At 41.2% G+C, this 24,969-nt stretch overlaps 4 protein-coding genes and 1 long non-coding RNA gene across 6 annotated transcripts in view; 1 reads left to right on the top strand and 4 right to left on the bottom strand.

The window, feature by feature from the left end:
- Positions 1-13: 13 nt before the first annotated feature.
- On the bottom strand, positions 14-4,513 carry LOC120831098 (arrestin domain-containing protein 3). The gene is made up of 6 exons (XM_040196250.2): positions 3,379-4,513; positions 3,237-3,297; positions 3,002-3,149; positions 2,826-2,922; positions 989-1,245; positions 14-669 (listed from the first exon to the last, which is right to left on the bottom strand). The coding sequence occupies exons 1-6, from the start codon at positions 3,734-3,736 to the stop codon at positions 427-429; spliced, it is 1,164 nt and encodes a 387-aa protein (XP_040052184.2). The 5' UTR covers positions 3,737-4,513; the 3' UTR covers positions 14-426.
- LOC120831099 (arrestin domain-containing protein 3) lies at positions 4,169-7,610 on the bottom strand. The gene is made up of 7 exons (XM_040196251.2): positions 7,143-7,610; positions 6,459-6,497; positions 5,864-5,924; positions 5,502-5,652; positions 5,173-5,269; positions 4,839-5,095; positions 4,169-4,513 (listed from the first exon to the last, which is right to left on the bottom strand). The coding sequence occupies exons 1-7, from the start codon at positions 7,402-7,404 to the stop codon at positions 4,247-4,249; spliced, it is 1,134 nt and encodes a 377-aa protein (XP_040052185.1). The 5' UTR covers positions 7,405-7,610; the 3' UTR covers positions 4,169-4,246.
- A 3,178-nt stretch (positions 7,611-10,788) lies between these two features.
- On the bottom strand, positions 10,789-14,468 carry LOC120831153 (arrestin domain-containing protein 3). Its single transcript, XM_040196371.2, has 6 exons — positions 13,941-14,468; positions 13,780-13,849; positions 13,318-13,465; positions 12,670-12,772; positions 12,311-12,573; positions 10,789-12,158 (listed from the first exon to the last, which is right to left on the bottom strand). The coding sequence occupies exons 1-6, from the start codon at positions 14,215-14,217 to the stop codon at positions 12,051-12,053; spliced, it is 969 nt and encodes a 322-aa protein (XP_040052305.2). The 5' UTR covers positions 14,218-14,468; the 3' UTR covers positions 10,789-12,050.
- Positions 14,469-21,012: 6,544 nt separating this feature from the next.
- The window catches only part of LOC120831165 (uncharacterized), a 5,331-nt gene continuing 1,374 nt past the window's right edge, over positions 21,013-24,969 (bottom strand). The window contains exons 1-3 of one of the 2 annotated variants that reach the window (XR_013451990.1): positions 24,172-24,308; positions 24,011-24,067; positions 21,013-23,764 (exon numbers count right to left, since the gene is read on the bottom strand). This is a non-coding gene — a long non-coding RNA (uncharacterized LOC120831165). Of the gene's footprint in view, positions 23,765-24,010; positions 24,068-24,171; positions 24,309-24,969 lie in introns of those variants that run through there. The other variant, XR_005714023.2, reaches the window with a different exon arrangement.
- The window catches only part of LOC120831139 (single-stranded DNA-binding protein 2), a 42,363-nt gene continuing 41,672 nt past the window's right edge, over positions 24,279-24,969 (top strand). The window contains exon 1 of the mRNA XM_078086761.1: positions 24,279-24,420. The gene's annotated coding sequence lies outside the window, so the exon portion shown is untranslated. The remainder of the gene's footprint in view (positions 24,421-24,969) is intronic.

Genomic DNA, 24,969 nt, shown 5'->3' with positions numbered 1-24,969 from the left:
AATACAATTTAAGTTTGTAAAAACATTTTAATTTCTCTGTGTGTTAATAAAATCACAAGTTGATACGTGAGATACAGTTTGCGTATATATGTACATACATATGTACATACACAGGTATGAATATAAAGCCACCCCACTTTTGTAATATTGATTGAGAAAATATAGTAGAAAATTGTGTAATTTTAGGAAACATTTCGATGCATAGTGATGTACAGTGTAACATGAACAGTCTTACTATATGTTTAGTAAACAGTAATTATATCTATGTGATGAAATGCAGTTAAGTTACACATAATACTGACAGAAAAGAAAAATGACAAATTCACAATTAAATAGGTTAAAAAAAATGTTTGGCGCTATCATGGCTGTAAACTGACCAACAATGATCAAAATGATCAAAAGGTGATCAAAATGATCAAAAGGTGATCAACTAGGGTAAATGGGGTACATTGCATATGCCCCATAGGGCGGTGGGGGCTCTGCAGCCTGGGATGGAGCTTGTGATGGAGGCGGCATGCCCCAGGGTACTTCGTCCGGGTTCCCAAATGCTTCAAATCCAAAACCAGCAGCGGCAGGTGGTGGTTTTACAGCCAGGACCTCAGAGGATGGCAAGATGACTATGGGGAGTTTGATCTCTGGGTCCGCAGCATATTTGATATCTAGATGGATCTATGAAGGACATTACAGATGTTATATTATTTGAACTTTCTTTGCAGAATAGAGTACAACACAATGCACTTTGACTCTTTACAAGGTACTACTATTATTTGCTTGGTAATTTTCCAAGCAGTCAAACCTCGTTCACTAACTAAAAGTACAAATGAGACATATTAGACAATGAAAACAGAAACGTACCCCTACAAGCCTCCGATCAGTAGCTATTCCACAAAACCACAATCCATATATGTACAGATCAGCATAATGGCTCAGAAATGACAAATGCAGGATAACCTTTCACAGCGTACGACCATGATTGAATAAAGTTTACCTTCAGCTTGTACTCCAGCTTGATGATGGAACAGTTCAGGATGGAGGGAGGTAGTTCCCAGGGGATTGTTATCACCTTGGTCACAGTCTCTTTTCCAGAAGATGCAATTGACTCCATCTTCTCCTTAAGGATCTCATTTGTGGAGATTCTCCTGTGCCCCATTGCGTAGAAACTCTGTTTCTCATACAGTACGAATTTAGGCTTCACTGAACGCGATGAGTTGTTTCTGACCTTAACTGTGAGCTGGAGAGCCTCGCCTGTAAAACGGAGAAAAGAAAGCTGGTGAATTGTTGTTGTTGTTGTTACTTACACTCTAACAAATTGCTGTAAATTTGCGGTGCATTTCTAACGGTATCTTACAGTATGTCATAATAACTGTAAGATACAGTTACATTTCCATCCCTTGCTTGTAAATTAACGGCCAATGTCATGAATAAACAGGTAAAGGTGTCAATTTATGATAATAGCAGACTACCGTAATTCAACTGCATGTTAAATATATTTTATGAAGTGGTGGAAATACACATACAAGTGCAGTGAATCAGCCACTAAAAAACAGGTGCTGTAAGTCATCATAATGAGATGGTATCTCATGAGATACGATGATGACTTTGACTTACAGGACATTACTATACATGCAGCTGTCACTTTTATCCAAACGCCTATAGTTTGACATAATTTTATGTGGAGTAATTGGGGGTTAGGTGTCTTGCTCAGGGACACTTTGACTTGGCACAGGGACCAGCCAGGATTCGAACTGCCGACCTTGCGCTGCACAGGACACCCTCCCTATCCCATGCCCCGCCTTTTCCATCGTTTTGGTGCTCGGAATGTAAGGATTTTAAATATTTGTATTATTCAAAGTGTTTATTGTCTAAAAGTCATTTGAGTGACCGACTGCTCCTGAACGTCACGTTAATGATTTTATGATTCATTTTTTTATTATTGTATACATGCAAATAAAATTGGTTCGGTAGTTTAGTTTACGGTAACATACAGTAATCCATTATACGGTAACATACTGTATTCTGCGGCAGTGTACCATAAAAAAACAGCAAATTACTGGCATCCGCTGCCAGTATTTTACCGTTAATTCACTGTAAAGTTCATGCCAATTTACTGTAATCCATTTTACGGTCACATAGTGTAAAAGCCATTTACGGTATTATACTGTAAAATAGCGGTAAATTCCTGGCGTCCTTGCTGCCAGTAAGTTACCGTTCATTTACGGTGAAATTTTTCAGGATGCTTAAGCACTACCCGTTTTATGAATGATAATGTATGTTATTAATATCTGATAATCTGGTTATTATAAATGCATACATTATATATAAGTTGTATGTCTCATACACACTCGTGAACCAATATATAATGTACTAGTCAGAAGTCAGAACTTGTATAAAACTGCCACTACTATGTAGTGAGTCCCCCAGCCTTGTTTATAAATTTTTTTACATGTATTGAATCAGCCTCAAAATGCAATGTCATTCAGGCTATAATGTACACAGCATGTCCAGAACACACTGGTTAGTATTTCAAGTACTCCTGTGGAGAGCAGCACAGGGAAATTAGTTTGTGTTTTGTATGGAAGTGCTGCAGCATCAAAGACTTCTCTGTGCCGGCATCAACTCATTATCACGCCCAAACAAAAACTGTTCAACGCGTGACGGAATTCCTGACGGGGAGGAGTGGACCGTCACCAAACAAGAATTGCAACTTCTGTTTCCGTGAGTGAGGAAGAGGTAAAACGTCAAAAATAGCCCAGGAAGGTCTGTGGGCCAGTGAACAAGGAAATGCTTGTGAATCTAAATCATCACGCGAAGCATTAAATAGTTACCTTGCTTGAAGCCCATTCTCTGGGTGTGAACATCCATTGAAAGGTTTCCGGAGCCAAAAACTTTGACGGATTTGTCCTTACAGCCATGCTGAGGATCCTGTGAGAAAAGACACTCAAGCTCAGATCAGAACATTCTCTTCTGCTTAGACAACATTTGTCATTAAATAAAATTTTACCATAAGTCCGGGAATGTCCATGTCTGCTTTGGACACAAACATGAAGTGAGTTTTTGCCTCTTTTGTCAGCTTCATTGATTGTTTAAGCTCAGCCTTCAGTTTGTGAACAATTTTCCCCGTGTTGGATTTGAAAGATGATGGAATCTTCCTGCCAGGTAAACATATAGAAACTTAGAATGATCTTGAAAGAAGTAAAATATCTGTTTAAAATATGGATAAATGAATAAACTGGCACCTGTCAGGTATGCTGAATGAAAAAGGAAATACGTGTCTTCCTTTGCCAATGACCTCTGTGCCTGAAACAGAATATGTATTATAAGTCCTCTAACAGTGTATTAATGAAGCATTGACCAGAATGAATTGTTTTGATACTTTACCATCTTGTCTTTGCTCTCTCAAGATATGGTGTTTGACATTGTAGTATTTTTCATTGGCCCAGTACACATGATGCTGATTTTGTCCGTAATGTTCACTCCATCTGACCCGAGCTTTTCCAGTTGCTGTAAAAACAAGCGATTTGACTGTAGTTTCCTTAGAGGCCTCTACGATGACTCTCCCATTAATGGTATCTCCATTTGTGAAGGTGTTTTTGCTGTTGATGGCATCATATTCGATTGCAAAAGTTTTGATGGTCATTTTCCAAAAGGAAATATCGTGTGCAAAATCAAAATCCCCAAAAAGGAGTCGAAGCCTGTAAGCCGCTCGGGTTTTTAACCCGCTCTCAGGCATGCACATCTGGTTAAACCGGTCTTTTTCCTACGTGACTACAGGTGAGTGACACACATGCGCACACTGTTTACCAGCGGCTTGAACTGCAACAGTGGTGAGATAATCCATCACACTGCCCTCCTGATGCCACCTCTGTGGGTGGAGCGTGATACCTGGCTTGAGTTTCATGACTCACGTGATACGCTTCATGACACATTTTACGTTCACATGAAATCATTCCCATTACTGTACATAGTGCACTTGCTATCTGACAGAATTTAATTTCAGTGCAAAGGGCATTACAGTAGAATTACCTGATGCATTCTAAATATATATTGTATATTGACTAAAAGAAAGTAGCTTCAGCAGGTAAATAGAGCTACACTTGATGGCAGATTGTACCAAACTGGTATTATAACAAAATGTAAGTTTAAAGAATAAATAAAGTAACACACAGTGTAATATATATATAAATATATATATATAGTTTCTCTTTATTTCATTCCCTTAAAACGTAAAAGTATCTTTATGGTGCCGTTACTGCTCTTTATTTCCAAAATCTGTCAGAGGAGGGTACATTCCATATGCTCCATAGGGAGGTGGGGGATCCAAAGGTCCAGGATCTGCTGGTGGTTGTGGTGGTGCAAAGCCCCAGACTGGTGGGTTTGCGCCCCCAAATGGTTCCAATCCAAAGTCGGAAGCAGCAAGTTGTGGTCCCAGCAGAGCAGGAACCTGCTGCGCCGGCAGGATAACTATATCAAATTTGATCTCTGGGTCAGAGGCATATTTGACATCGAGGTAGACCTATAGAAGATATGGAAGATGTTACACAGTTGGACTTTGTTTTATCAGCAGAATAAGCAAGATGTATATATTATTTACCATGTATACCATATATATTATCATGTGGCCGTAAAATACTCAAACTCATATATATTTAAGTGACAGATCGGTAAAGGTGACTTTCTTCTAAACCTTTTAGCATTAAAATAAAATAAAAAATACAAATCGAGAAAATAAATATTAGTCGAAGTAGACCACAATGACTGACTGTTGGTAGGTAGACAGAACTTCAAGCCTCCCTGTTACGGGGCGGTAACTGGTGACCATAGTTTGACATTGGCTTTACCCGGAGTCTGTATTCTGCTTTGATGATACTGCAGTTGAGGATGGAGGGCTCCGCATCGAGAGGGATGGGGATGACCTTTGTGAACTTTTCCGTGGCGGATGGAACGATGGGCTCGCCCACCTCTTTGAGGAGGTCTTTGGTAGAGCATTTTCTTTTCCCTTGTGCAAAGAAGCTGTGCTTTCTGTACACACAGTACTTGGGCTTGATATTGCGAGTGGAATTGTTTTGAATGCAGGCCAGGACTTTTAATCCCTCTCCTGCAAAACAGGGCAAATATCAGAATAGTCCTTGGCATGACACCGACACGTGTCAATATAACTTTAAGGGCCGTCACCTTGGAAGAATCCTGTTTTTTCCAGATTCAAATCCATGGCTACCATTCCGGAGTTGAGGATTTTCATTTTCTTATCCTTAGACTCATGCTGAGGTGTCTGAAAAAAGACAAGATGTAGGGAATAGAGGTGGGGGAAGGGATAGAAAAACACACTTATAAACAATCTATTATCTTTTATTCTGGTGTTTCAAATGTCTGCGGTGAATGCTAGCCAAAGAAACGCTGTGCCAACTGAGTTGGTTTCTAAAACTGAACTACTGGATATCATCAACTGCTGCAATGCATGCACATTTGGAATGACAGGAAAGATGATGTAACTATACAAATACCATCAGCTCAGGGTGACTGGTGAAGTCCTCCTTGGTGACAAAGTTGATTGTAGTTGAATCCTTAGTGGGAATCCTCATTGATCTGCTCAGCTTGGCTTCCAATGAGTACACGATTTTACCAACACTGCCAGTGAAGGAGGAGGGTGTATTCCTAAGAGCAGAAGAACACTGAAGACTTATTTACAAAACGTCTTCAAACCTTTAAGAAAATGAAATACCACCGAAGGTTGATCGATTGAGATATTTTCCAGAAGATTATATGTAACTAACATATTTTCCTTTTTTTTTTAACTAGGCGTTGAGAGAATAATTTTGTGTTCAACTCATGAACACAAAATGATTACTACCACATGATTACTTACAGGAAAGGGATCTGAAAGGTGAATGGGTATACGTGACATCCCGGGGCAGCAACATTGCTGTCTGAAAAACAAAAAGAAAGTGTAAAATATTACTGCAGGATGTAACTCTTTGGATGTCCTACAGAAAGAAGGATTTTTTTAAAACTACATAAGACATAACCAAGATTCTGGAAAAAAATGTTTAATAATGTTATTCCCTTAATAATCCTATAAGACAATAATTAAAAATATTGTTGACCTGTGAGGTCAGTGTGTGTTTCAGTTTGGCCCCACAGAGTATTTGGTTTGTGTGAAGAATGTGTTTCATGTTTTGAGGCATTGTTGGGTATTGATAGCAGCGCCACCATGTGGGTAATACTGCGCGAGAAACACACATTAGGTCCAACTATTGCTCAGTTTCATGTCTCTACCTCATTCCAGCTCACGGGAATAGAAGCCATTGTGGCAGAAAAACCAACAAGTAATGGTAATAACTACAAACTAAGCTTAGAAACTGTAAAAGATAGATAAAAAATAGATAGATAAAGTAGTGTCTCCACAAATATTTACAAGTTGTCAATTTTGAACTAATCGACCATGACAGTAAAATACTTACATGTTTCTCCCTGGTTTGACAGCAGGGCTTGATTGTCATCTGTAAAGTAAAAAAATAAGAATAAAATAAGAATAAGAAGAAGAAGAAGAAGAAGAAGAAGAAGCAATAAAAAACTTGAGCTATGAAATATTTGTTCAAAAGGAAAATATCAAGAAATACCATCCCAATTTCTTGGGATGTGCAGGAAAAGAATATCTTTTGTGCAGACAATTTAATTTACACAAACACAAATACACAAATATTGACTATTTGTAGAATGTATTTTTACTATAATAAACCTTTCTTTTTCCTTTTCCCGTGGCTCATGGTGGGGGGGCACGCCCCGGACCAGCCGTCAAATCCTCACAACATACATGACTGCTCATTACTTGCACGTCTGCGGGACGGATTGACATGACAATACAAACCATAATATAAAAAGCATTTTAAACAATGCTCATATCGGAATCGACACTTGTCTTCTCACGCAATCGGAAACAAGTGAGTGGAAACTCTCGGTGAATTGATCCGTTACTCTGCACAAACATAAACATCACGTGTGTGCGTGCTCCTCAGCTCACATGTGCACCACACTGCAAACTGCATATCAAAGTCATATTTTGTTTTTCCGCTGTAAGTTCAACGAGCCTCGAGAAGCTGCCCGGTGTTGAATCATTAAACGTCTTAACGAATCCGCCCACTCACCTCTGAGATCTTTGCCTCCAAAGAAGTAATGCTTGATGCTGAAGTACTTGTCCTTGGAGTGGTACACGTGGGTGGTCTGTCCGTACCTCTCCGTCCACAGGACCTCCGCTTTCCCCTTGAATTTAATCATCAAAGACTCCATCTCGCACTCTTTGGCCAGCTCCAGCGTCACCGCGCCCGACACGCAGTCGCCATTGGTGAAGGTATTCTTCTCGTTGACGGGCTGGTAGGAGACTTTGAGGCTCTTGATGGTGGTCAACATGTCGCGTGTCCTGAAAACAACCCCCCCCCCCGAGGTATGAAATGAAGCCGAGCGCACAGACAGACGCAGATAAAGAGCAGCTTTAACTTCCGCGGTTCCGCGGTTCCGCGGTGGGAGTGTCGTCGTCCAGAGGACGTGAAGTATCTCGCGTTACACCACGAGCGCTTTTCCGTTCGCAATGACAAAGACGTCTAAGAGACTCCTGCGGGTCACGCTGACGTTCAACATTGGTTTAAAAAAAGGGGGGATTGTTAGACGTAATGGAATGACGTCGATGTTCTTACCGAACTTCAACGTGCTTTTGAATACGGGAATGTGTGCTATATTATTATTATTTTTTCAGAGCTTTCCAAAGAAACATATTTTTAACGGATAAGTGCTCGCTGGGAACTTTACAGGTTAACTTTACGTTGCATTAGTCAAAGTAGTCGCGTCACCAGATCCTCAACAAGGACATATAAAAACATTAGTTAATTAATTTGTATCAATTATTAATAAACAATATAAATATAATAATATATACACTCTGTGTACCTGAAATCATACCTAGACCTAGACAGTAAACTCTGATATATTATTGTCTTCTCACCCCCGTCGGTCGTTCCGCCCGCAACGACTACTAAAATGATTCAGACTACGGCATTTAGATGTTCAACAATAGGAAACGTAGTCTTAGCTGTTTTAAAATTACACCAAGTTTATTTCGGATTATTCCAACGGAAGAATACAAGGCGCAGGGAACTTTGAGGTGCGTAAACGCCACTTAGAGGTGGGTAAACGCTATTCAGAGGTGCGTAAACGCTATTTCCAAAATTCCAGAGGTGCGTAAACTGCGTTTACGTGCGTTTACCCTCCACTACAGCCCTGGTTACCTGCGTTAACGCTAAATAGTTTACCAGAAAGAGCAGCCTAGAAATCACGTCTTGGCGTAGACTTCGCCAACCAGTTGATTAATTATTATGAAAATCTGAATGATAATATTGTCTCGCTTTCACCCTTATGTTACAACAGAACACATTTTCAACAAAGCGACGTTTTTTGGCACGTTGAAGTTTCAGCCACTTTTTAACCGGTGGAATAGGTGTGAGCAGGCAATTGCTTTAGATTTACAGCCCAGGGAATTGCTTTAAATGCACAGCCCGCCGTGCCTACTGTTGTCTTATCTTCAGCGTAATACAAATGTTTTATGAGTCAAGTTGAGAACTTTGAGCTACACGTGGTTCAACAGTAAAGAGGTGGTTATTTGCACAGCTTACCACTGTTAATCTGTTAGTGAAATTCCAATGCAATCATTTTCCATCACTCATGCTTTAGAATGACCTCGCTGGAAGGCTGGCTGTGCATAATCTATGCCAACTGTTGCCCATGTAAAGAGCTCCCTTCTCTTAATGGTGGTACCGTGCTGTGGAGTCTGGGAAATGAAAAACACATTGTTAGTGTTATTTCTCGTCACCGCCACAGTGTTATTGTTTAACAGCCACCACAATAAACATGCAGTGTGCGTGCTGTGAGACGGGTAACATCAACGATTGGACCACTGGTTAGGTTTTCTTTGCACACAAGAGCAAACTCCACCCTCAGCTTTGGTGTCATGTGCCGTGCTGTGATTTGCCTCCAGTGTGCAGTGGATCCTTCCCAATGAGCACAACACAATGTACAAGATAGACTTACAGAAGTATTAGATTTAGATTGAGAATTGTGCAGCTACTTCTGTCAAGTGGAAATTAAATATGGGTTATGTTCTAATACATGCTGGTTTCAAATAAAGTAAAAAGCCAAGACAATTGTTCATTTTTAAAATCATTGGTAAAAAAAACACATCTGTTGAAAAGACATGGGAGCCCAGGCCAAAAAAAATTACCTGATAAACCTGAAGCAATCAGCACGGTTAACCACTCTGAACGGTAAAACATGCATATGTATTCAATATATATGTACATTAGTGGAAAACTCACGTGATTTCATGAACCATGTTCTCATGTGTAAGTAACTGACATTTCTATAAGATGAAATGGGAGGATTTATTTAATAGTTTTCCTGGCTGTGTGTTTGGGAGGAACGTCCACCCTCGTTTCATCTTCATCATCCTGGTAAATCGCAGGATATCAAGAAAATCTTGGAAGAATTTTCCCTTCTTTAAATATATGATGGTTTGCACATCTGACCAAATTATATTCTCCCAGTATTTCACAGGCTTGTCTCAATGTTGTCCAGCAAACAAGTCTCATCGTGCTTTTTCTTCATGAATGGAGTCTTGAGGGGGGAGATTGGCAGTCAGGCCGGGGCTGTTGGCTGCTTTAGTTATTGTTTTCTTTCGTAACAAGTCCTTTTGAAGCTCTCCTTGTCTCTTGGACAAATCTTCTGATAATTCTGTTCTCTCTGTCAGAACTCTTGCAAAGAACACCTGCTCGTAAACAGCAAATGGTAAAAGTATGTTCTTCCCCGTATGATGTCCGCAACAGTGGTCACCGGGACATTTCGAAGTTTAGAAATACTTCCGTAACCAATCAGTACAACGTGTAGCAATAAGGTTGCACTGGTCTTGCGCCAGCGCTTTGCTTTCCCCCATTATGAGATGTTTGTTGTGTCACACCTCGGTGAGGAGACACCGTTTTGGGACCGAACCAGCTGGTATTAATTTGCACTGAGAAGTGATTGGATTGCTTTGTAATTACTGATAGATTTCAGCTGGCGTCCTGACTGTACAGGCCTCCACCTCGTGTCTTCCATTTTATTACACAAAACCTTAATTCTGAATTATTATCTTTTGGGATAACTTGGGTCGTTAAAGACATCTGGTGAAAATGTCATGTCAATAGAACCTTAAAAAAATAGATTTAGCGAGGAAAAATGGTGACGTTAAATACTTATCTGCCGTCTGTGAGGTATTTCTAAAAAGTGCCACGTTATTAAAATATACATTAAATGGAATAATCTGAAGTACGTCACAATTATCCTTACATACATTTCTGTGCGTTTGAGTTCAGCTTTTCCCTTCAGCTTTACACTGAGTGAATCTAATTAGCAGTGAACTGACAGCTGACTTTGGCAAATATCACTTTGGTTTATGCCATTATATCCCACTGAAAAGCTCTTAACATTTTGTACTTTTTACATACTTTGTGATATCCAAGCAGAGCTGGAGACGGGCCGGGCGACACCGCGAAAGACACATTTTGTATGTCGTGATTTCAGTATGGATTCAACTACAATACTTGAATAAATGACTCCTCTATGTGGCAACCACCCGGGTGGAAATAATGAGTATGGAATCCAGGCAAAGAGCATCAGTACACATGGAGTGTTTTTAAGCGTGGGGGGGAACAGGTTTGAAAACAGCTTGATGTTAAAATCAATATCTATGGAAATGAACCCAAATGAGTGTTATTCTTGTGAGACAGTTTTATTTGCATAGTACTTTTCAAAACAATGGTTATATTATACAAATAAGACAATAAAAGCTTTGAAGGTGTAGAAATATCTCTAATGGTTTTGCGATGTTGTGTCAGGGCCCCGCTCACTGTTTGCATGACCTATCGTATTACAACAAACAATATAAGGTGAACGCCTACACGGCCAGGTGATATTCGGCCGTCCTGAAAGCAGAAGCGGGTTGTTGTTGAGTCACCTTGGACAACTGTCCACAATGATTTAATGACTACATTTCACCACCTTTGACAGTTGTTTCTTTACATCCTGCCATTTGCTGTGGTTGGAGTCATCGTGGGAACAGCTGTTTGAAAGAGGTGTTTTGTACAGGAACAAGCGGAAGAAATACAAAAATCCCCTCGTCAGAACGGTGAAATCTGTCTTGCAGGAAGACGCAGAGTCTCTTTGCGTTATCGTATGAGACACACAAGATCTGATGGATCACTTGGGGAGGAAATCACTTTCGACAATGTTCTCATTATCATACACGGCTGTCAAGCTGTCCACTCATTCGGAATCTGAGCTTACTTCCAGCTAGATATTAGTTTTGATAAATAAAACAATAAAATCATAAAATGTTTAATTCTCACACAGTGGCAATATTCAATCAGCCGCCTGAGATGATGTGAAGCCACGTTACCCTGCCATCTAAAGTTAGTGATTATTAACACACTGGCTGAGATGATCGTGTGTGCGACAATACAGATTTTGGCTAAAAAGAGTCCATTTAGTGCAGGCGCTGCTTGCAGTGTTTTCTCTGCTGAGGGGAGCCGTTGAGATAAAAGAACGAAAACATTTCTAAACTTGTACTTATAGGGGACAATCCCTTGAAGATTTGGATTCAACTACCCACACGGTAACATATTCTCCATTTAGACAAGAACAGTACAACAGTATCTGAATGATAACAGTGAACATGATATAGTATTAAAATATTTGGGATGAAAGAAGAGGAAATAACACTGAAACCTTAACAAAATTGTAATACTTCTGATGTTTCACCGTAGTCAAAATGGCTTCTCTCCCACCTATTTAATAAACATCCTGCTGTCATGATTTGGTGAACAGTGCATAACTGCATTCTGCACAGTAAATGAAGGCACTATGAGGCTGCACACTGTTTAACAGAATTGCTGGATGGCTAAATTGCATCAAAGTGAGCAATGTAGAAGAAGAAAGATCCGTTGAACGATAATGAAACATCTCTGCATGTATTGTTAGACAACTCCCAAATAAAGAGGAGGTTGAGCGTTAACGAGGGTGTCACACACGATGATGGGAAACAGCACGGTGAGGTCGGGTGACGCTCTTGCGCTGAGGCTCACCTACGGGAGGCACAAGAAAACAACATGAACAGACTAGTTGGAGTTCAAAAGTAGCAAATGGAAAACTCTCTGAACAACTGAAACAAGCTGAATGGGAAACAGTGAGATCCTTTTCTTTTTAACATCTTCCGGAGTCGGTCGCTGGCACCAACCTCAATGACGTAGTCCACGTCTATGATGCTGCAGTTGGAAATTGTGAGCGACGCCAACGTGGGAATAGGGAGCGCGAGCTCGGCGTGGACGTACGAGGTGTGAGCACCGACGGGTCGGCCGCTGACGCGCGCCAAGTTTTTGACCACCGCATTCTTGTTGAGCTTGTTGTCGTAGCAAGTCTGTTTCTGCTGCAGCACCACCTTGGGAGTAGCAGTTCGAGATGAAGCGTTGCTAAAGTCGCAAATGACTTTCACGGCTTCCCCTGGGGGGAGAAGAAACACGGTGTTCGGGATGGGTTTCCTTTCAGCAAACGTATTCAAGCTATCAGGTGGATTGATGGAACAGGTGGAAACAGTACCGGGGATGAAAGCTTTCTTCTCCACGCTGACTGTCATGGCGATGGGACCAGAGACACACCACAGGCAGCACAGTGTCATGCTGTTGGAGCCCGAAAGAGGAGCCTGCGGAGAAACCAGCCGGCAGATGAGGACCGTTGGAATGCTTCTGATTTTCCAATATTCTATTTTAGGTTTTATGAGGGTTTGATTTCCATTGTGGGACAATAGTGTCACACACTCCCCTCCATCTCAGAGGGAGGCTGTGTACTTTTTACTCCACTTTATTTATCAGGCAACCTTAGTTACTCTACAGATTACAAACCTTTCTATCCAGCAGAACCACATATCTCCAAATGTGGTGACTTTTTAAATTGATAAACTAGGTATGTTATAATAAAATTATGTCTGCTATTTATTTAAGCCGATAATACCTACAACCTGCATAATGTCCCTCAGGCATGGTTTTATTTATACAAATAATCTGAATACTTCTTCATCTTTGTTTTATTTTAGTTGGATGCTGTTCCTGATTAATCGTGGTCAATCAGATTACTCTACTACAAACCTGGGACAGAATAGTATTTCAATAAACGGCACAAAGATAGTGGGAACACCGTGGGGCTTAAGGCTCGGCTTTAGGCTTATGAACACGGTCATCAATTACTTACCTGCAACTGTGGCTGATTTGTATTTATGCGGTTGACAAAGTTCAACTCTGTCACAAAATCCTTGCTCATATGCCACGGTCTGTGGATGCTCACTGTCAAGGTGTACAGTATCTGTCCACTAACTCCATGGAAGGTGGAGGGGAAGTCTCTGCGTTGATTTGAAAAGATGATCATTCAAAAAAATAGCAGAATGATAAACAGACATTTTTGCAGAAAAAAAGATCTCAGATATTACAGAGAACTATCTAAAGATATCAGCGACCACAGTGAAGAAAACTATATTGACGGGACTTTAGTTTTAGTTGTCAGGGTTGCTTGCAAATAATGCTGATTGGTCATTAATATGTATTCATCTAAAACTACCAAATGTCCTTTAAGAGTCAGAAACAAGACGAACAACACGTGACAGGATCCATCGTTGGAGGTGCTCACACACGCACACGCGCGCACACACACACACACCCCAGTGGGAGCTGGCAGGTAAACTGATACACGTGCGTGCCCGGCTGTAGTTTGGCCGCCCCTCCTGTGGCTGAAGGGACACACGGAGACACACACAGTGACTTTCCTGAACGATGACTGATTAAATCCGGAGCGTTCCCACACAGTCCCCGCGCGCTTACCGCTGTTTCGTTGCGCGATCACGCTTTTGAACTTAAAGAAGTCCAATTCCGCCGCGTAGTGTCTCCGATGTCTTCTTCGCCTTCTCCCCCCGCTTCCCCCGGTGGACCAGTGGACACTCGCCTTTCCTGCCATTGCCATCTCTATCAAAGTGATGTTCGTCTCCTTTGAGAGGTCGAAGGAGACGTGTCCCGTTACCAGGTCGCCGCTGGAGAAACTGCACTTCTCATTTAACGCGTTGAAATTGATGTTTACGTTCTTTATGGATTGCAGGAACATTTTTAAGACGCGATATTTAAAAAAAGTAGTCTGAAGATAAAAAATATACTATTATGAAATGGTCTCAATAGCTTCCATGTAGTAAAACATTACAGTTCCTTCATGGACGCAATCACGAATAACGTATTTAATGGTAAAAACCCTCGGAAAGTTTCCCAACAACAAAAACAATGCGTTACACTTTGCGCAGGCGCACAACACGCTGAAGGACCCGCCCTGATTGAGGGCGGAGCCAAGGCCTCACGCGCAGGATGAGCTGGAGAAGAGGCGAGAACCGGGAAAGGAAGCGGAAACGGGAAAGCTCATCAGAATCAGAAGCCATTTATTGCCACCTGTGGTTACACATACAGGAATTGTTCTTGGAGATTGGTGAGATATATGAATGAAATAAAATAAAGTAAAATAAGATGAAAAGTATACAATCATGAGACCTGGGTTGCAATATATAATAAACGTACATTTATTTAAGGAAGTGATGTTCCTTAGTACAATTCTGAGGTGGCTGTTTAGACTAACGATACAAAGAACATGCATATGTTAAATTAAAATGAGGGACTTCATCACAAGCCACCTAATCCGATTTCCTTAGATGTCCAGACATTTTTCATGTCTTTTGTGCTGGAGGACTTATTGTGAAGAAACTTATGAGCACTTCTCTTTTAAAGACAACATTTAGAATGGTGTTTAATCTTTGTGGATATTTAACAATTAAACCAATAGATTAGAGGCTAATCGATTGGATCTGTTTTGCTGTCTATTTATCCGATGACATGAAATACACTGATTTGATTCTTTCATCGTATATCAGTCTAGTTCCTGTTTGTCCTATTGTACACAGCTTCTGTTCCGATTTATGCAGGATATTTTTAAACAGGCTGACGTTCTGGCTGAGGGTGTGGTGTGTTTCTAAATTAGTGAATAAATCCAAATTAATATACTTTAATTTAGAACATCTTAAACACTTGAATGGAATCATATTAAAAGGTATCATCAAGATTACTGTGCAGCATTGGTTTAACAATTGAGTGTTAACTTTGTTCTCACGAGTCAAAAAATGTTTCCCCTCTACACTTCTGGAGAAGTAGTTAGGGGTGTTTTTTGTATTATCTCTTTCCAATAGAATATCACCTTTACTGTGGGTGATCTACATATTACATTAGAGGTCATTTAGCTGACATTTAGCTTTATCCAAAGCGACTTACATTGCATCTTTAACCCATGGCTTTTTTACATTTATGCCCAGGTTAGGTGTCTTGCTCAGGGACACTTTGACTTGGGACAGGATGCAGCTGGGGCTCAAACCGCCAACCTTGCGGTTCCGGCACACCCTCTCCACTCCATGCGCCACTGTAGGTATATACCATCCTGTCATGAATTTTTATGACACCATTTATTTGTAGAAACAAGTATGAAAAGAAAACTAAAGCTAAAAGCATTCCTTGGTGTCAGTATGATTTCTGTAACTTGGGTGATTCGACCCTGTAAGTGTTCAACCACTAGATGGCACTAAATACTTTATTCTGCACTTCAGGGCGTACAAAGACTGACAACTTAATTTGTCATTACAAACCCTCATGTCTTGTTTCATTGAGATAGGGATCCATTATCTTACAACAATGAGCTTCATAATGGCATTTTAAAAATTATGTTTTGTGTTGCTTAAATACCAAGTCCTTTAACAGCACATTGGTAGGTTCAACGTACACAATACATCCATAAAATGCTTATAAATACCTGTCAAAACAGTTCCTTCATACCAGCTCTATTTAAAAGGAGAATGGACCTGCCAGCAGTTTCCTCCAAAGTAGGAGATTGTCTTTGTGGCACACTGAGGCAAAATACTTGTCAGAGATTATGTTTGGACTTTTAGAGATGTATGGAAACTGTGCATTACTAGACTCACCGTTGGGCAGCGCTGCTCTGTGTGTTGAAACACACCGTACACGGGAAACCATCTTCATTCCACCCAACGTCCAGTACAAATTTGGAAAAACCTCCATCACTTGTTTTATGTTTCACTTTCAATCAGATGTGTTTACATGTGGAACTCTATCAAGTTGAATGTTTGAGAAGACAGTTTGTGACATTTAGATCAAAATCTTGATGTAGCTCTTCAACTGCATTTTGAAACAGAAACCACTCAAAAGCAGATGTCGCTTCAATCAACAAACTTTAATCATCATCATCTGGTATGCGTTGACTGTCCATTAGCTATACACAAAGACTCGAGTCTTATATTAGAATTGAGGCCTATAAACAGTGGAAAGTCTGTCTTGTAACGTTGATAAATGGAGACCCAGAGCGTTCACATCTGTATTTCACTGATGTTGTAGAGGATTACATGTGACACTTGTGGAAAGTCTATTTCATTATTATAATGTACCATAACAGTTTATATCATGTCTATTAATTTAAAGATCCCAGAGAAAGGAACAAAAAACATTTGACAAATTGAAATGAAACACTATGGGGTAATACTTGTAATAATATAATAATAATACTTTAACAACCATCCAATGTCAAACTGCTTATCCTGCACACAGGGTCGCGGGGGGCTGGAGTCCATCCCAGCCAGCTTAAGGCGATAGACAGGGTACATCCTGGATTGGTCGCCAGCCAATCGCAGGGCTACACAGAGACACACAACCATTCACACTCACATTCACACATCTACGGGCAATTTGAAGTCCCCAATTAACCTGATCCCCAGAGCATGTCTTTGGACTGTGGGAGGAAGCCGGAGAACCCGGAGAGAACCCACGCAGACACGGGGAGAACACAAATCTTGTCAAAATCTGTGACAACGTCAGCTCCTGAGAGATATCGTGTGGGTATACCAGCGTTTTGTGAAAGGTTGGTTGAGGTAAATGCGGAAACCTGATTCCTGATGAGTGTTTGCCTCATTCTGCTTTAAGTGAGAGAGCCTGAGCAACATAATCTGTTGATGGGGATCTACGTGTTGGACATTAATGTGTGTGTGTGCCACTCAAACACATGACCATTTGTACCTGGCTTTGGCTTCTGCCTTCTCTGATAAGGGCACCTTTCAGGTTTAGTGGAGCTCACGGGAACTTTACTTTGCCTGCCAACTCAGTAAACCGACCTTTCACAGTACAATGACTGCAGACACACACACACACACACACACACACACACACACACACACACGCACACACACACACACACACACACACACACACACACACACACACACACACACTATCTCTTTATCTACATATTGCATCTCTTTGTTAATTGGATCATCCTGCTGTCAGCGGTTGGTACTTTGACCAGTCGTGTCTAGTTCTGGTGGAGTTGCATCCAGATGACAACTTCTCTAATTAACATCTGATTTGTTTCTTCTTAATGTTTGTGTATATATAAAAGGAAAATATTTCCTCTTATTATGTGATTGTCTTTGGCAGCCCTCATCAGCATCCATATCGAGGCAGCTGGTGTGTGCAACATGTAACAAACAATTCTTTGTACACGCTCAAACAGAGTATTTTCTCAGTATTAAACACTCTTCAATGTTTGGATAACAATTCATATTTTCACTGTGTCACCAAATTATAACTTCATTGTTTGTTGAACAGGAGTTGACATTTCAGCTTATCAGCTCTGAATTCAAAGTGAAGTAAAAGAACACAGAGGATAAGCCGCGTTATTGATCTGTAGTTTCTACACATCCCCTCTCTCTCTTCTGGTTAATCTACAGGGTCAGCTCTTATGACATTGAGGAGCTACTCTGGCACTGCACACTGCCACAATTTGCAATTCAGATGGAGGGAAAGGAGAAGGGGAAGAAGAGGCGTATTGGGGGAACAAGTGGGGAAACTGAATGAGAAGGGAGATGGAGGAGGAACAGCAAGGCAGAAAAAAAGTGACAGGGAAAAATACGGTAAACAGAGGCAACGAGAGAATACGTGCACTGCTATTATCGAACAAAAAATAAATAGCTGCTCATAAGAAAGATTTAGAGGACGGGACATTGGAATGTATTGTGCGAATGGATTCGCACTCTATTGAAACCAAAAAACGGGAGGTGATGTACGCTAGGCAAACGGTTCGAAGATGTAAAATTATTACGCATTATACAATCTTGCCAAAAACCAAATTAAACTCAACGAGCTGTCTGCCAAAATAGCAACGGCTAAATGAAGCGGGAGCAATAGAAGCCCAAAGAGCAATGGCTGAGGAGCTAGAATACAAACCAACGGCAGTATGAAACAAGCATTAGGAGGTCCTTCAGCATGCAACATAGCTTCCTATCCAAAATACAACTGTGGCAGAATGCAAGATAAGGACAGACACAGAGGTGCACTATCTCGCAAATGCAGACACGCACACCCATCGCATGGCCAGAATAAAGCTTTCAATGAGGAACATGCTAAGAGCAAAGGGTAAACTATTTCCGATTTATGCTGTTGTTACTAAAAGAATTCCTGCGGCCGAACAGGAAGCCAGAGAGGGAACTGTTGGCTGTGCTAATCTTGTGCAGATCCTCTGATAGCTTTCTTCTTCACCAACAATGCCAGTCTTGACTGAGGGGGCTCTGACGAAAGAACCGACAACCTGGCAGAGCCAAGATCTTTGTCACCCTCTGACTGATGAACACTCATGTTCATCTTATACCATCAAAATAATCACATCCTCCTTTCTTCTTCTGCCCTTTTCACATATATGTAAGACCGTTGTCTTTCCAATGCATATGTTTGCTCTGCAGAATGTGATAAGAGCTTGGATTGTCATCTTTTTGCATATTATTCTGTGTGTATGTGTGCAAGAACGAGCCTCTGTCTGAGTCCGAGACTGTATGCTAATTCAATTAACAGCCTGTTCATGCAATAACTGAGAGTAAAACAATAGGAGAGGACCTGTTTGGGGTTTTCCTGAAAGTTTACCACATGATGAAGTCACAGGGAAACAATCCTTTTTCAAAAGAGCAGCACAGTTCGCTCCCCCCGCGGTCAGACTTTAAAAGCTAATACTGCCACCATGATGTCATTACCACAGGGCCAACGCTACAGCTAATGAGTCAGTAACAGCACGGAGCCTTTTAATGCAGTCTACAAATCAACCTGTCCATCAGTCTGTCTCTCTCCCTGTGGTTGACACACAAACACCGAGGCGTCGCGCGAAATGTACCCGCCAACCCACATGACACATTCATGTCTAAGTTCATGTCTGGAGTAGTGCTCCATCTCACAGTATAACAGTTGCCGTAGTAAGACAAAAGGGGTGCTTTGTTCCGTTGTCAGGCTAAATCCTCCCTCAGCAATTACCGTTCACCTTCCAAAGACCTCGGCAAGGAACAGAGCAACACTCTCTCTTATAAAGGCAGCCAGTGGAGCATGAAGACACAGGCACTCTAAAGGAAAAGCAAGATTTTCAGCCAGCTATACTGTAAGCTTTGTACAGAATGTTGGTAGCTGGTATTTATCTCCATATACACGTAGAGTGTATGTCTATCCCCTTCAGCCTCCTATATACGCACTATACGTATGTGCGTACGAGGCTGCAGGGGAAAATCATATATTGTGTGTAGGTATTTCGGCCATAAGGAAAGATATTGGCCAAAAGTCCACCTCAAGGTGACAATAATCTTAATGAATCCAGTGCCACCGTGAGGAAGAGTCTGAATACGGTTCATTAACAGGAACTGCAAATATCTGTATCTGTATGTCATGTCAATCCAGATCATAGATCATCATCCGATCATGTTTATGGAGAAACTGGAGGGTTTTCCAGGTTCTCAATGTGGACATTTCCCTACACATTAAGAAATGTAAATCCAAAAACCTTGCTCGGCTAATCTCAAACCCGTCACAGGCAGAATTAAAGAGTTGTCTGTCAAAGCTGGGTCAAATGTTCGCCCCGAGCTGTTTCAAAACAATTCTTCCAGCCTGACAGAGATCCTTGCAATCAAATCCAGTTAATCTCCTCTCTGAACGCCACTCTGTGACTCAGGGAGGAAAGAGACCCCTTGAACAACTGTACTCCCGAGTCTCACTCAACTCAACTCTCATTTCCTGTTTAAGGGGAATGCAGCTTGATCGCATTATGAGGCACTGAAACACCATAAAAGCCCGGTTGTAATGAAACATGTAGACGCCTTTTTTTCCCCAGGAAACTTCCTCTGATGTATATTTTGTCCACATGTTTGGGGCCCTTTTCATGTCCTGTCTCTCACCTAACAGCCGCTGCTCCTGCAGTTGTTTACATCGGGGGCCAACGGGAGGCTTCCAGACGCAAAGGATCTGACAGTCTACCGGTGGAAGAGGGTAGTTAATATTGCTACCCAACCTGTGTCCTGACCTTGTTGCAGGACCATCCATCATCTAGGCTTAGAGAAGGGGTAGGGTTGAGAGGTATACCCAGATAGAGGACAATTTAACCCGAGTTAAAGCCTCTTCGGGCCGAGCCACTAAAGCTTCTGACATTCCTGAGTGAGAATGAGTGCATGATAAGGCACAACACTGCTTCTTTTGTTAGGCTATCATAAAATCACATTGATGTAAGAAAGTCCTCTATTGGGGGGGGGGGGGGGGGTGCTATTTTTTTCACGCTAGTTACGTTATGTTGTTTTGTTATTATTTTGACACAAACAACCCTTTTTTCTAACTTTAACCAAAGCTTTGTTTTAATCCCTCGACCCAACCAATTGTTTCAGATTGCCCACTTTGTGGCATTATGTGTTTCTCCAGGCGTGAGTTCAGAGTTCGGAGACATAAGTCCTGGCGAAGCATTGCTGGTAGGTCTAGCGGAGGGACGTACAGTAAATTGTGACACACATTTGCGAAATTAAAAATACAGTCAGTTTTTATTAAACGTCTCAGACACAGCGTCACATAGTCAGCAAAAGTGTATCTGTCCAAGAAGATTCATGCAATCAAAGCTATAAATTATATTATCAGTTTAATAGCAACGCCCCTATCTTTAGAATGCAAATATTTGTGACCCAAGGTTAGTGAGTTAATCCTAACACGATGTACAGAGACAACATTTTGCATATAAAAGTAAATAATTATATAAACGACAAAATTCAGGCACTATGTACATTTTGCTGAAGCTGGCTTTACTGCTGCAAGTGCATATTTTCTTACTTAATTTTCTTTATCCATAGAAAAAATTATTAGACACACACACATTAGGAGACTCATTTTTTCACCTGAATAATACCGAATGTACTGTCGTTTTTTTCCCTTTTGCATGGTGCACCCTGACAACAAAAGATATTTCATTCAGCCCCATATGAACACACACACACCCACACACAGACACACACACAGGCACTCACAAACATTACCAATCCCCACTCTCCCATTTCGTTTTTTTGGTTTCAGTCATCTGCAGCCTTATTACCCAGTGTCCTCTGCAACAGCCCAACCGGCGAGTGTTCTGTTAGTCACATCAGTACCCAGCGCACGTTCAGCCCAGCTCAGATCATCAGGAATTTTACCGATGGAAAACCTGCCCAGAATTTAGAAAAAGGCTGTGCATACATCTATTTGTGATGGAGTCTCTTCTGCTTTTATTCTTTGCTTCGTCCTAGGATGAAATGCTGTTTTCTCTCCCCACCATAGGTAACCATGGAAATGATGTATACAATACATGGGAAAAGTCCGATCAGGGTGGTTTGTTTTTTCTGTCCCTTTCAATTATTATGACAAATTGTAACTACTTGGTGGTGATTACAACCGCTAAGGGTCTTTTTCGGGTTTATATTTGGATCTGTATCATAACCGTTAACATCGTATCTTGTTTTACTCTTAATGGAATCACTGCCTGTAACTGTGTCATCAACATAAAGTGATCTCATCTGTATGATTTCTGAACATCTGTTGAGTGCCAGAGGCCATTTAGTAATAAACCATTTAACAGCTGCCTAATTGCTGTAGGAATCAGCATCAGTCTGTAAAATAATCTTAACCAATAAAGAGTATGCTCTTCTCCCTTATAGAGAGGTCTAATCTATTGTGACTGTTAGTATAGACCAGTTTTAATATGGAAGAAGTAATTGAGCCACATGCGCCAATTTTTACATATTTTTACTGGATGCCAAAAATGTCTGTCCCTTCCTACTTTGAACTCTTAACACTATTATAGACATTGGTACTGTGTCAGTATTTGTGTCATTGTTGTGTCGTGTGTTGCTTGTCGGAAACATAAGCGGGACAAATCTCTAATAAATATCTTCTTGAAGTTGACACAATAAGGTTGGTGGATTCCCTGTAAAAAACCAACAGGTTATTTTGCAAACAAGCATTCATCTTTGGAGTCATTGGGGAGGAGGAGAAGGCACGGCCGGGTTCCCACTTTCAGAACTGCTTGTACATGTGTACATGTCTGTTAAAGAAGCAAAACATACATTGCTACCAGACATGCTCATTAGGAGGTTTCATCTCTTGCTTTCTTGTTGCATCAGCAAACTTTTTTTTTTCTTTAAATGCCAAATTTATTCCGCAGCCTAATCTGGATGATGTTGGGGCTGCAGTATTTCCATGTTTATTCTCGTTAGATAAACTATATAACCAGTTTGTAGGTTGTGTCTTGTTTACACTGCTGATCCAACGAGGTCCAGAGGTAAATAGTTGTGTAGACCGGAAGCACTGCTGGAGTTCAGGAAAGCAATTTCCCAGTTTCGTAGCCAGTCGGTGGGATCTTTAACTGTTTCCACCATTTACAAACCCCTAGTTGGGACGCCCTCTTCATTAACAGATGTTTTTGCAAATTGTTGTTTGGAGCAAATAGTTTCAGGACGCCCCTGGATCAACGGAGACTGCTTCCAAAGAATGTATTTTCCCCAAATACGTATGTTTTAGTTGTACATGTTGTTGCTTCGTGTACACATTTGTCAATGCAGCCCGTACCAAGTATTGCTCAAGCACGTGATCTGGAGCCGGGCGGCGTCTTCATGCTTGTCATCGTGTGTAACTTTGTTCACTGTAGAGAGCCGTGGTTGAACAGTGATACGTCCTTAGTCTACACAATAGCAATTACTCATCTGAAAACATAAAACACAGTGTGACAAGGTGTGCTATTGTTCTCGCTAAACTATTTACTGAGCCACGAGCTTTTGTTAACTTTACCGCCAATTAATCTGAAGAACCTCTTTTGTGTGAGAGCTTAATCGTTTGCTAATTAGCGTCCTTGCTAACAGACACTCTCGGTGGAAATATACGATTACATAGCCCATCGACAGGCTCAGTAAACACCGGCTGTTTGCCAAACTGCCAAAGCAGTCGTTGTAAAACTGGAGAGGGGGCAAATCAATCATGTGTGTGTGTGTCTGTGTGTGTGTGTGTGTGTGTGTGCGCAGCTTACTGGATGTAAGTCTTCCAATATTTGTTTGCGAGTGAGTGAGTGACAGGAGAAACAGCAAAAGTGAGACACATGCAAGAAATACAAATGTGATTGTTTGGTGCATTTTCCCGCCAGAGCGAATCCAGTGGACACGTTGGTTGATTTGTAAGTGAACATGAGTCTGTGGTGTGGATAGCCGGGGACAGGTGACCTCACACAGATGGCTTGTGTGCTGCAAATACTGCAAGTAGTGAGCGGACAGAGAGAGAAAACAAGGAGGAGCAGAAAGAGTGATGTTATCTGACGGATGCAGGCATGACGTGGTCATTACCAGTATTGGAAGGTAACCAAGTAATTCCCACAACTTTTACATTTTAGTATATTTGCTGTAGTTAACAATCCCATAGTACTTCTAAACCATTTCATATGATAATCATTTTTACTTTTTTTACTACTAAACTGAGTGAACAAAGAGCTTCTTACTTACAGTAGCTGTTCCACTTGGTCCTGCAGTCTGCGTCGTTCCATGAAAGGCTCGTGAGATCTGAAGAATACGACGATTAACAGAAACACAGCGTACAAAGTGTTGTACTCACAGGAGTTTGGAGCACAGTGTTTGTTCAAATGAGTCTTTTGTCTCATCCTCACTTCTGCGTCTCTCTCTGTCTGTGGATCAGATCCTTTGCTCTCCTGACTGAAGTTGTGCTTTTCAGTGATGTGAGTGTAACACGCTGCGCCTCGGTTTTGATTGTCACCGCAGGCCGACGGATCACACGGGGCCACAGTCCATTGGAAAAGAGCCGAGTCCCGTGTGAGGGAGAACCTCAGCAGCTCTCAGCCAACCTGCCCTCCGGGCTTCCAGCCAGTTAACGGACGTGCGTTTCAGTCAGTCAGCCAGTAAGTAGTCAGCCAAAATGCTGCCAAGTTTATCAGTCAGTAAGACCGGTTTCAGGCCGGTTTCTGGGGGAACTAATGTGATCTTTTGTGATCCACTTTAGTTAAATGGAACAACTTGTTCAGTGACTGAATCTTGTTAAATTGTCATTTAATATTGACTGTTTTGATTAGTGAAAAAACAAACCATCACAATTTTCAAAATAGTTGCTGATAGATTTTCTGTCAAGTAAGCTATAATTTGACTAAGGAGGTCAGCTTGCTCATTGCTTTTTTTAAGTATTTCTCCTTGTAAACCTTTAATGCTTTGGAATTTTAATGCTTTTAATGCTTTGGAATCTGAAAATCAAACTTTGGAAGCAAGTCTGTCTTGTCACGCCAAGGAAGCATTTAAATGTAATCACAAACTAGCAGACAGCATCAAAGAGGTTGAGGGAATGGCACAAAGCAACTGAGTCTGGAAAAGGAGAGAAAGTGAGCAAAGGGAAAGGGGGGAAGAATGATATGGCAACAAAGAGGGAAGTTAATCTCCAAACTCAGCAGAGACTAAAT

The sequence above is a fragment of the Gasterosteus aculeatus genome, chromosome 13, assembly GCF_964276395.1.
Source record: "Gasterosteus aculeatus chromosome 13, fGasAcu3.hap1.1, whole genome shotgun sequence".
Taxonomy (NCBI): domain Eukaryota; kingdom Metazoa; phylum Chordata; class Actinopteri; order Perciformes; family Gasterosteidae; genus Gasterosteus; species Gasterosteus aculeatus.
Note: the sequence above shows the minus strand (reverse complement) of the source record. Positions and strands in the feature narration are given on the sequence as shown.

Coding starts and splice junctions, on each gene's coding strand:
- LOC120831153 (XM_040196371.2), bottom strand. CDS start 14,217: ATGTTCCTGCAATCCATAAAGAACGTAAACATCAATTTCAACGCGTTA. Junction 13,466..13,779: donor ACCTGCCAGCTCCCACTGGG/GTGTGTGTGTGT, acceptor AAATCAACGCAG/AGACTTCCCCTCCACCTTCC. Junction 12,574..12,669: donor GAAGAAAGCTTTCATCCCCG/GTACTGTTTCCA, acceptor TTCTCCCCCCAG/GGGAAGCCGTGAAAGTCATT.
- LOC120831099 (XM_040196251.2), bottom strand. CDS start 7,404: ATGTTGACCACCATCAAGAGCCTCAAAGTCTCCTACCAGCCCGTCAAC. Junction 5,925..6,458: donor GTCAAACCAGGGAGAAACAT/GTAAGTATTTTA, acceptor TTTGTTTTTCAG/ACAGCAATGTTGCTGCCCCG. Junction 5,270..5,501: donor CCAGTCACCCTGAGCTGATG/GTATTTGTATAG, acceptor GTCTTTTTTCAG/ACACCTCAGCATGAGTCTAA.
- LOC120831098 (XM_040196250.2), bottom strand. CDS start 3,736: ATGTGCATGCCTGAGAGCGGGTTAAAAACCCGAGCGGCTTACAGGCTT. Junction 3,298..3,378: donor GAGAGAGCAAAGACAAGATG/GTAAAGTATCAA, acceptor ATTCTGTTTCAG/GCACAGAGGTCATTGGCAAA. Junction 2,923..3,001: donor TGGACATTCCCGGACTTATG/GTAAAATTTTAT, acceptor CTTTTCTCACAG/GATCCTCAGCATGGCTGTAA.